General features: G+C 44.3%; 1 protein-coding gene across 1 annotated transcript in view; it reads left to right on the top strand.

Moving 5' to 3' along the window:
• Positions 1 to 1,753: 1,753 nt before the first annotated feature.
• Positions 1,754 to 12,167, top strand: part of REST (RE1 silencing transcription factor) — a 40,738-nt gene continuing 30,324 nt past the window's right edge. The window contains exons 1-2 of the mRNA XM_030194560.1: positions 1,754 to 1,905; positions 6,470 to 7,392. Of these exons, the coding sequence (XP_030050420.1) occupies positions 6,480 to 7,392 (913 nt within the window). The 5' untranslated portion in view covers positions 1,754 to 1,905; positions 6,470 to 6,479. The remainder of the gene's footprint in view (positions 1,906 to 6,469; positions 7,393 to 12,167) is intronic.

A 12,167-nucleotide genomic window follows, 5' to 3' on the forward strand; every position in this document is an offset into this window, starting at 1 on the left:
TCCCTTGTCAATATGCTTGCGTTAGCATTTTCTGAGGTCGGTCAAACAGAAGGAATACTTGGAGGTCTTCAAGTTATGTCCTGCTACAAATGTTGAATTTCTTGTTATTTGGTGAGTTAACTTACTATAATGAAAACATTTCTTTTTATGTATTAGTGTTGTTATATTTTATAAATTGATGATTTTATGTGTACAGGTTGACAGCTCCTGAGGACGCCCTTGTGGCAAAACACAAATTTGTGTTCAGTTGGAGAATATCTTAAAGATCAAAGACACTTTCAAGAGCTGGAAAATATTTTATGGACTAGAGATGCTTTATAATAACTTACTGATCTTTGAAGAGTGGATTCATGGACTTCCATGTTAGAGATTATATTACATTTGCCAACTGGACAATTGGTTTTGACGCAATTAGGTGAAGTTTGCACATGTAATAATTGAAGGATAATACATGGAAGAACTCTTTAGGTTTTAGGACTTATTGTTTGATCTAATACATTTCCAACTTGTATATTAATAATTCCGAAGCCCACACCTTCTAAAAGATATAAATAGGATGGAATTGGTTCAGAGGGCAGCGACAAAAATGCTAAGTGATCTTCATCATAAAGCATATGGGGGTCAGACTTAAAGATATCAATATGTATACTTTGAAAGAAAGGCGGGAGAGGAGAGATATGATAGAGACATTTAAATATTTACACAGCATAAATGCAAAGGAGATTCTCTTTCAATTGAAAGGAAGCTGTAGAATGAGGGGACCTAGGATGAAGGTGAAAGGGGATAGACGGGACTGTCTCTGTTCGTGTTTGACTGTACAGCGCTGCGTAAGTCTGGTAGCGCTTTAGAAATGTTGAGTAGTAGTAGTAGACTCAGAAGTAATCTGAGGAAATACTTCTTCATGGAAAGGGTGATGATTTTGTGGAAAGGCCTACTGGTGTAAACGGTGGAGACAAAAACGGTATCTAAATTCAGGAGAGCTTGGGACTAGTACATAAGATCTCTAAAGGAGTGATAGGGAGAATAGATGGCATGGATGGACAAACTGCATAGGCCAAATGGTCGTTATCTGCCTACATGTTTCTATGTTTAAAGTGTCCTTCACAGGAAGTTGCTAAGCCAGGGAGGCTCTGGACAGCTCCTGCTCTACTGACTGCATTTCTTTTTCACCAGAGCAGGGGCACCTCCTCCTCTCTCAGCTCAGTAGTGCCGTGAGCAGGGCAGGGTGGAGATGGAGGGGGGGAGGCGTGTCTGCGAAGGATGCTTCCAGTTCCAGCCTTTTAGCTGGGCAGGACAGGGCACGACAGGGAGCGCGAGAGCAGGAGTGGGTGGAGATGGTGCCACCACCGCCCCCCCCAGTCCCCCACCTCGGAGAGCTCGCAAAGCAGAAATGCAGAATGCTATGCTAACAGAACAGCAGCTTGAAGTTGCATCGGGACGTGCGCGTTGCTTAAGTTAGACATACACAAGGCGTGTGAAAGGCAAAAATGAGCCGTAGTCGGTAGCTAGTGGTTATTATAGACGGGAAGTGGATGGGCGCGCGCATACTGACCCCCCTCCCCTTTACTGTATAACAGACACGTTAGCCGTGCTGGAAGCGAGTGAGGGAATGTGCGCGAGAACGCGCACAAATCGAACCTCTTGCATGCGTTTCGTTTGCTGAGATAGAGAGGGGCGGCGCTTGCCATTGGTTGGTCGGAACTTAGGGGGCAGGGCAACTGGTGTCTGAGGTCTGTGTTGGAATGCGGGCTCGGCTGCCTGCCGCCGCCAAGGGAGAACGAGCGCGAGGGGTCCGGTAGTAAACGCACCCCCCCTCCCTGCGCGCACGCGTGCCAAGCACGGAATCCTCTGCAGCGGCGTTCATCACAATAGCCATTTTAAGGAGCCGCTAACGTGCGCGCGGCGGTAAGTCTTCGTCCGCTTCCCTCCCCACCCCCCCAACCTAGCGGGGTGACTGTCTTCTTTTTTTCCTCCACTCTCGGTAGTTATTAGGTGGGTCTGGGGCTGTGTAGAGCGAGCGAGTGGTCAGTGGGTAGACAGAGAAAGAGCGAGAGGCGCTGTCCAGGGCTGCTCTGCCAGTCCCCGGGGAGGGAATGGGGGAGGGGAGCGGGATTGGGCTGGCGGGCGGCGCAGGATCAGCACCAAGGCTAAGGGGAGATGGGGGAGGGGCAGAGGCGCAAAGTCTGGGTTGCAGTCCCCGCTTCCCGGTGGAGCAGCTGGGAGAAGGGCGGCCGTCTCCTCTGTGCCTGGGAGAGGGGAGCTGATCCTCTCTCCGCAGTCCTGAAACTCGTGAAAAACTTTCTCCTCGCTCCGTGTCGCTGATTTCCGGCCCAGGCTCGGGGTGTGCGAGTGTCTCTCCACCAGCAGGGAGGGGCAGAGCTTGTATGAGCTGGACAGCGGCTTATTCCTCTCTGCGGTGCCTCGGGCGCGAGTCACCTTCCTCCTCTTCCCCCCCCCCCCCCCCCCCCCCGACCACTCTCCTGAAAACGGAGAAGGAGAGGCCGTGGGGAGGGGTTGAAATTGAAAACAGTGATTAATTCTCTCTCTCCGGGCCGAGGCTGTAGGAGGGATTTTCTCTTCCCTCGGGTGCTGCTGACTTGCACTGTTTGACCTTGCGCTGAGCCGCGTTTCTTCTACTCTTCACCACCCCCCCACCCAAAAAAAAAAAAAGAATGTTCTTTGCAATTCGATATGAAGTAAATGCAATTAGTAGGGGAGAGAGAAGTCAAATTCTCTACTAGGTCTTTATCGTCTCCTCCCTTCCAATCCTTGCACTTTAATGTTTGTTTATCAAAAAAGTTGATATGCCCTCTTCTAGTAGAGCAAATCAGAACAAAAAGCAAACACAGTAGAAGAGTTCAGAGTTGGAGGCAGTTTGGGGCAAATAAAAGAGTTGATGAAGTGAAAATAGGAAGGCCATTAAAACTTTGATAGTTGGGGCTCAGCATGACGTCTCACGCACACCAACTCAACTGCAACGTCGTGGAGGGGGGATATTTGGAGGAGGGGACTTGAAAGTTAAGTCTGAAAATAGGGCGCCGTCGGGTTGTTTTTGTTTTGTTTTTGGTCTATTTTCACTTTACGACCTGGATCCAGGTTTTACTTTGAATATAGTGAAGTATGGCAGGAGAGGATTGGGAGGAGATCGCTATGGCTTGCTGAGCACTGCTTTGTGTTTGCTATTTGAGAAAATGGCCGCATGCCTGTTTGAGGAATGCAGAGGCAGTAGCAGTGGGTGCCACACACAGGAATGTTGCAGACAGTTGCTCGTTGAACCTTACTTTGTTCCTGCGAGCGCTTTTCATTTGGAGGTCTGGACACCGTTGATGATTTTTTTTTTTTTGTTCTGTTTTTTTTTTTTAATTCGATAAAGCAGGTAGACTTCAACTTCATGTTCTGTTTACTTCTGTGCCCCAGGTTGTTAATTAAAGATTGATAGGATTACTGGTCTGATCATTCCTATAGCTATTAGACATAGGAATCACTGCCTCTTTATTTATTTCCATTTTAAGTGTCCCTTTATAATAAACTCAGTATAGTGTGCATCGTCAACAAGGAGCCCTTTTACTAAAGTGCAGTAAAATCTGGGCTTAATGCGGGACTTTCCAGGGTGCTAAATCCAGATTCAACGTGATACTTTTTTTAGGACTTTTTTTTTTTTTTTTGCAGGTGGTGCACTAATGTCCCCTATTTAGGAGGTGCTAAATGCTCCCACATTATCTCTACAGTATCCAGTTGCACACACTAATCATAATACACTTGATAGATAATGCAGGAACACCTACTCTCTGCCTGTGACATACTCCCCCAAATATTTTTTTCTAAATAACTAATGTGCAGGTTAGAATATGCAAACGAGCAAAATACCACAAGATGTTTTAATGCGGTCTCCTGTCAGCAAGCACGTTAACCGCCAAATTCTATAAATGGTGCCAAAAGTTAGACACGCATTTGGGTGCGCAGTTATAGAATAGGGTCAGTTATGTGTGTAAATTCATTTGCTAATTAGCGCTAAATTGGCAGTTAATTGGCCTTAAGCTCTAATTGACAATGATTTGTAGTTATGCACATAACTGACTTACACCCCTGTTCTATGAACTTGAGTGCCTGATTGCTATGATTCACACCTCCACAGTGCCGTAGCGAGGGCGGCTGCCACCCGGGGCAGTTCGCCACTGTGCAACCCCCCCCCCCCCCCGGGTGCAGCACGGCACACCCCCCCCTCGGCGTGCATTCTTACCAGTCGCGCGCGTAGGAAAGGGAGCGGGCGGGAGGGCCGGTCCGCCCCGAGTGTACGTCGCTGGGAGCTGTGTCGGCTCCACTGGTTCCCTGCGCTCTCTGCCCCGGAACAGGAAGTAACCTGTTCCTGGGGCAGAGGGAGCAGGGAACCAGTGGAGCCGACACCCCCCAGCGGCGTGGACCGCCCCTCCCGCCCTCCCTTTCCTACACCACTGCACCTCCAAAAGGGGTGTGGACCTGGGGAGGGGAATGAGCAGGTTTGGGGCGTATCAAACAATTAAGCATGATGTCATAGAATACTGTCATTTATGTGCCTAACTGCCAGCACTTAGGAGTGAGCATTTAAACTAGCCTTTGAGCTGGCATAAATGCTCACAACTAAAATGCAGACAAGGGCCCTTTTACTAAAGGGTGGTAGGGCTACTGCCAGCTTGGTGTGCGGCCAATCGGTCCTACTGCTAGGCTTGCTCAGGAGCCCGGCAGTAGTTCTGGGTCTCCCGCACGCCATTTCTGGCGTTAGAAAATAACCTTTTTATTTTCTAGCGCCACTGGGTTACTGCTGGAGGAGGTAAGGGCTCCAGCAGTAAATGGCCAAATAGCAATTTTTTTTAATTAACACATGGCCATTTACTTGCCCTTTAAAAAAAAAAAGGCCTTTTTACCAGCGGCAGTAACAGGTAGCCTCGGCGCACGGCAATGTAATGCGCCAAAGCCACTGCTGGCTACCTATTACTGCCATTTGGTAAAAAGGCCCCTTAAACTAGTATTCTGTAACAGTGGTTCCACGTGGAACTGCTGTTATAGAATTCACGATTGGTGCGCATTATTTTAGTACCATTTCTTGAATTTACCCGGTAGTGTTTAACACCCTTTAGTAAAAGGGTCCCTAATTGATTACAAACATAATAGAACGGTATTTTCCTTAAAATATTGAATATATGTATACTCCATAAGTGAAAATAGTTTTGACTGTACTTTATTCTTGAAGGCCAGTGGTTAACAATGATGTTTTTCTATGAAAAACATTTTTTTTCCAAAACATTATAGCTTAATCAGTTTAAGGAATAAAAGTTAACAGAAAATGCTTTATTTTCTATGATCATTTTTGTGTATATTTCTGTGCAGATTAGTTTTAATCAAATCATTAAAACAGACTAGTCTGATGCTTTTGGGGGGTGGGATGTTGCTTGGAATAGATCTTTAAATACTTTATTTAATTGACTAGTAGCCACAGTTTTGCACGGTGATTTCCTGACTCTTATGTTGTGCCATCTCAACTAGGGCTTTCAGGCTGGCAGAGATCTAAATCATCATTTGTGTGCAGCTAAACAAGCTGCAGAATTTGTTACCTAGCCTGGAATCTAATGCTAGAGGACGCGGTCAAGGTGACTCAGCAGGGGTAGACTGAAAATGAGCTAAAGAAAGTTCATCTACTTTTTGGGAGTTCCTAGTTTGTTGTGACCTGGACTGGCCACTGTCCGAAAGGAAACGCCTGGCTCAGTCTGACTCAGCATGGTTTTTCTTCTGTTCTTGCAGAATCCTTAAACAGTTAAATTATTATTTCTATTTTTTAATTTTGAAGGACAGTTTCTGTCTCTAGTTGGCGTATTGAACCGAGAACCTGGGGACTTTAAATTTTTTTTATGTGCCTTTTATGCTTGCTGTGAGACCCTAGGCAAGTCATTTTATTTTCTCATGCTCTTTAGTGTGAGGATCTAATTTGTTGTGGAGCTTCTTGGTTTAGGGTGCTATGGAAATGCCAAAATAAATGAGGCAGTGTGAACTTTAAAAAGAAAAGTCCTTTACAATTGGAACGTTTTTATTGTTCCTGGGAAACTACTTGTGTACTTTCAGTGATCTAAAAAAAAATAATGAGGATGCCAAAAAGCAGGTCTAGGGATAGTAAAAAAAAAAAGGTAGTGTCTGGAAATCCATCCCAGCATGATTCCTAGAGGAACAAAGAGGGCCCATCCCTAGTGAAACTCATTAGGTAGTGTATAGGACAGGAGTAGAATACCAAATCCTGGATTTTAAATACATTATTTTATAATTTTTCTTTATTTTCACTATAGGTTCAGCAATTTTCGTGTCATTGCTTAAATTCAATATTTCAATGAATTGTACTTGATTCAGTTCTTTGGGGGTTTTTTTTATAGGTTTTGAATGAGCAACAAGTAGAATACTTTTATTTGATATATTTGTGTTTGTTTTTTTTTTTATTTCTTTTCAGATTTACCATAATGGCTACACAGATTTTGGGTCAGCCTGGAGGCAACACGCTATTTCCTGGAAATTCTAATATGGGGATGGCACTTGCCAATGATATGTATGGTTTTCATGATATTTCCAAAGCTGAGCTGGTAGCCCCTCAGCTGATAATGCTTGCCAATGTTGCTTTGAATGGAGAGGTTGGAGGCAGCGGCTGTGATTATCAGGCTCAGGAAGAAAGACAAATGGCAGAACTGACTACTGTTGGCTATACCAGCCTTTTGGATGGTAAAGAAGAGGAGGAGGAGGAGGAAGGTTCAGTGGAGCTGGAGAGTGATTCTGATGGGTTTGAATACATGGAGTGGGAACTTTCAGAAGCTCCCAAAGGGGAGGCTCAGAAGGAAGCGACAAAAACATTTCAAAGTCCCAGTAATTGCAACCCGCAGCAAGATGTTCCGGTGGAAGACTCAGGGACTCCAGAGAGTGCAGATGACAAAAGCAAAGGTTTGAAGAGTAAACCATTTCGTTGCAAGCCATGCCAGTATGAGGCAGAGTCTGAAAAGGAGTTTGTCCATCACATCAAGGTCCACAGTGCCAAGAAGTTTATTGTGGGGGAAGATGCAGAAAAGCAATCACAGATAAAGGAATCTGACACTTGCACAGCAGAAGAGGCCGATTTCTCCAAAGGACCCATTCGCTGCAATAGGTGTGGATACAACACAAACAGATATGACCACTACCTGGCTCACTTAAAACACCACAATAAAGCAGGAGAAAGTGAGAGAGTTTATAAGTGTACTATCTGCACCTATACCACAGTCAGTGAATATCACTGGAAGAAACATCTGCGGAATCACTTCCCAAGGAAAGTGTACACTTGCTCACAGTGCTCATACTTTTCTGACAGAAAGAACAACTACATTCAGCATATACGGACGCATACAGGTCAGAAAGTGTTTGTTTACATTTGGTTTTGTTGTTATTTAGTATTATATGCAACAACTAGGTAATTGAGGACTTAGTCATTTTGGGGTCTGTTACTAAAGTGCACTAGCCCCCTGATTCTATAAAGGTTGCTCAAATTTGAGTGCAGATCTAAGATCAGTGCCCAAAATTATCACTTAATGGGCTCCAATGATTTAATTACTGGACTTAACAAGCACTTAATTGACACTAACTATGATTTTGGTACCGATCTGGCCACATGCTATTCTGTAACAATGCGTGCCTAAATTGGATGTGTAACTCAAAAAGGGGTGTGGCCGTGGGATTGGCATGGACGGGTCAGGGGCAAGTGTTACAGAATAGTAAATCCTCATGTCCAATGCTGTTCTATAAAGAGAGCTCATCCCGAAGCACCCTTTATAGAATAGCGTTGAACAACAAATTTTAATGGCACTGAATTTTTGGCAGCATTTATAGAATCTGGCTCTAGGTGTTTAATGTAGATTTTAACACAAATTTAAAAAAAAACAGTTGATATTAAATATCTAGTGGAGAAATTCATATTAGGGGGCAGGAAAAGGGTGGAACATTTACCCTACAGTTAACATATTTTAACTACCAAGAGCAGATAACGCAGAACCGTTTATTACACCTCCAGAGTTGTACTTAATCTCTATCTGTGTTAGAGGTCATACTATTAATGTGCAGTAGGGACCATTGCTCCATGTTAGCAGTATGACTACCTTCCTCAATGTGCCTGGTTACTGTTTAGGTTTTGCAGCTGCTGTGGATTAGCCTTTGCTGTTAATGTGTGTTTCTTTCTTTGGAGTTAGCTCATACCTTATTCAGGTGAGCAATGTTTGTGTATGCTATGGATTTCCATATCCCTGGAGGGCTTACAATTTTTTTTTTTAATACCCGAGGAAATGGAGGATTAAGAGCCTGGTCCAAGATCACGACAAGGGCAATGGAATTTGAACCCTGGCTTCCATGGTTACTAGTCTGTTGATCTAACTATTGCTCCTGGGGGAATTCTGTGCAGATTGGCAATGCAGAACGTGCAGAATTCTGCAGAGCTGCCACCATCAGATCTCTCCCTGGTCTGTCTCCTCCTCCTTCAGATGTTACTTAGCAGGAGGAGGAAGTGAACTGCTGCACTTTGGATCACTTCTTCCTCCACTGCAAGCATAGACCAGACTGTTTATATAAGCCAGCAGAGGAGGAGGAAGTGACCCCATGTGCAGCTGTTCACTTCCCATCCTTCTGCCCCCCAATCTCTGTGGAGGAGAGGGAGAGCCGGCATCATTTGCTCCAAGTGTACAACGAGGTGGGAGGGGTAGGCAGAAAAAGGTGAATGTGCCATTGGAGAAGGTTGGACTGGGGGGGGGGGTCAAACAAAGGTGAATGTGCCATTGGGATGGGTGGGGGGCATACAAAGGTGAACATGCCATTGGCAAACAGATGAATGTGTTATGTAGTTAGTGGGAGGGGGAGCGAACAAAGTTGAATGTGCCATTGGGGTGGGTGGGGAAGGGGAAACAGGTGAATCTGCTGTGGAGGTGGTGAAGGGAGGAGCGACGAAGGTGAATGTGCCATTGAGGAAGGTGTGGCTGGGAGGCAAACAAAGGTGAATGTGCTATGGAGATGGTGGGAGAGGGGGAGTGGCAAAGGTTGAATGTGCCAAGGGGAGGGCGGGAGGGGGCAGAACCAGGCAAATGTGCCATAGAGGGGAGGCAGAGCAAGGTGAGAGTGTGCCATGGGGAGTGTTGAAGGGGAGGCAGAGCAAGGTGAATGTTCCATAGAGAGGGATGAGTGGAGCAGAGCAACAGAGCAAGGTGAGTGTGTGTGCTCTGGGGTTTGGGTGGGGTGGAGCAACAAAAGCTGAGAATGTGCAACTGGGATTTTTGAGAAGGAGCAGAAAAAGCTAAGGGTATACTGTGGTGATGGGAATGGGCAGAGAAATCTGGGTATGCACCAAGGGGATAGAAGAGACGGCAGCCAAAGCTGAGTGTGTGCCACAAGTGTAGGGAGAAATCAAGCTTGAGGGTGTGCCATGGGGAGGATGAGGGATAAATGATAGCTGGGGAGAGGAGAAGAAGGAATGAGAGGTGGGGATGTAGGCCTGGCAGGAGAAAGAATAAGAGGTAAGGGTGTGTGCTTAGGAGGGAGGGAGAATGAGAATTTGGGCACTGCATGTGGGAGAAGATGTTGGGGTCAGACTTGTAGGAGCCAGCTCTGTGGGTACTGTGAGTACCCCTGATGTTAAATAGACTCTTTGACTATGTCCAGCATAAGGGGAAAGGGAATGGGGCTTGATATACTGCCTTTTCTGTGGTTTTTGTAACTACATTCAAAGCAGTTTACATAGTATATACAGGACTTATTTGTACCTGGGGCAATGGAGGATTAATTGATTTGCCCAGTGTCACAAGGAACTGCAGTAGGAATCGAACCCGGTTCCCCAGGATCAGAGTCTGCTGCACTAACCACTAGGCTACTCCTCCACTCCTCCAGGGAATTGCCATAGAGTTTAGCTCAGCCAATAATTTTGAAAAGTTGTCTCCTATGGGTCTTACTGAGCGTTATAGGGAGAAAAAACTGCTGTTGGAGTGAGAGATGGAATTGCAGAGGCTGGAGTTTGAGGAGAGAAATGGGAGGAGGGAATTTCAGGCTTTGGGATGGGGAAATTCTGTACAAAAACACAATGGGGCCCTTTTACTAAGCAGCGCTAAAAAGTGTCCTGCACTAGCCCCGGTGTGGGTCTTTACCCCACGCCAAGCCCACTTTTAGTACCACCAGAAAATGGCCGATTTTTGTATTTCAGCAATAATGGCCATGAGCTAATTTTTCTATTAGCATGTGGCCATTAGTGGGTTGGCGCTTACCAACACCTATTTGGGTGGCATTAGGTAAGGGCTCCCGCACTAATCGGGTAGCATGCAGCATTGTAGCTGTGCTAACCCATTAGTTCAGAAGAAGCCTACTCTCTGCCCCCAGAGCTAAAACATAAAAACTATTTTTTAGCATGTGGGTAGCACACACACATGCAAAAGCTACCGTAGGATGCCTGAACATGAATCTGAGGCCTAGAATTTTAACTTGCGTTAAGCATGTGTTAGTACTTACTCCAGCTTAGTAAAAGAACCCCTATAAATAAATAGTGCAGAATTTTCAAATATTTTGCGCAGAATTCTCCCGGGAATAAACCATTAAGATTACTCCTCCTTAACTGCAAAATCTTAATGTGGTGTAGTAAATAGACCTCTAAATGTATTCTTATGTTAGAATATATCTTATTGATGAAATGTTTGTTTCTTTCATATTTACTGTACCGCCTCATCTGGGGAACAAGTCTAGGCGGCTTACATGCTAAAAACATAAAAGCCAAGAAAAAGAACTCCAGTTTCAGATAGGACAGTGGCAATCATTCCAAAGGAACAATGGCTTATTATGGGACCATTGTACTAACTTGTGGGATTTCCCACAGGTTTTCAACGCTTTTTTCTTGAAGTCTTACTACCCATGCTAGTAAACTGAATTGCAAACTTACAACTTACATAGGAACATAGTAAATGATGGCAGATAAAGACCTGAACCATCTAGTCTGCCCAACAGTTAGTAATTATCAACAGTCATGATTAAACCAACAATGATTTGATAATTGTGCTGATCCAAAAAAAAAGAAAAAAAAAAGACAATTACACCTCAATGAGATGAAAACTGGCCAATGAACATATTTTTCCCTGCTATTCTTCAAAAGCTGTTAAATAATGAGCTGCTTTTTATAGCTTTTACATCTCAGCAGTTTTTTTTAATTTAAGCTTACTTTTTCAGATAGAAAACTATGCAAAAGTTTTCTGCAGAGCTGCAGTTTTCAAATTATTTTTGTTAAAGGGTGTAGTACACAAAAAATGTGCAAAAGGCCAACCTTTTGACATTTTTTTGTTTGCTGTCATAGTGTCATTCTAAGAATATAAGTGTTGCCATACCGAAGGTCCATCAATCCCAGTATCTTGTTTCCAGCAGTGACCAATCTGGGTCACAAGTACCTGGCAAGATCCCAGAACAGTAAAACAGATTTTATGCTGCTTATCCTAGACATAAGGAGTGGATTTTCCCAAGTCCATCTTAATAATGGCTTATGGACTTTTTTTTTTAACTAATCAAACCTGTTTTAAACCCTGCTAAGCTAACTACTTTTATCACATTCTCTGGCAACGAATTCCAGAGTTTAAACATTGAGTGAAGAAATATTTTCTTCGATTTGTTTTAAATTTACTACTTAGTAGCTTCATTGCATGCCTGCTAGTCCTAGTAGTTTTGGAAAGAGTAAACAAGCAATTCACATCTACCCGTTCCACTCCACACATTATTTTATAGACCTCTATCATATATCCCCTCAATCCTCTCTTCTCCAAGCTGAAGAGCCCTGTCCGCTTTAGCCTTTCCTCATAGAGAATTCATACCATCCCCTTTATCATTTTCGTCGCCCTTCTCTGTACCTTTTCTAATTCCATTATATCTTTCTTAAGATATGGTGACCAGAATTGTACACAGTATTCATGGTGTGGTCACACCATGGAGCGATACAAAGGCATTATAACATTCTCATTTTTGTTTTCCATTCCTTTTCTAATAATATCCAACATTCTATTTGCTTTCTTAGCTGCCGTTGCATACTGAGCAGAGGGTTTCAATGTATCAACAATGACACCTAGATCCTTTTCCTGGGTGGTGACTCCTAATGTGGAACCTTGCATCACGTAGCTATAGTT

The sequence above is a fragment of the Microcaecilia unicolor genome, chromosome 2 (assembly GCF_901765095.1).
Source record: "Microcaecilia unicolor chromosome 2, aMicUni1.1, whole genome shotgun sequence".
NCBI classification, from domain to species: domain Eukaryota; kingdom Metazoa; phylum Chordata; class Amphibia; order Gymnophiona; family Siphonopidae; genus Microcaecilia; species Microcaecilia unicolor.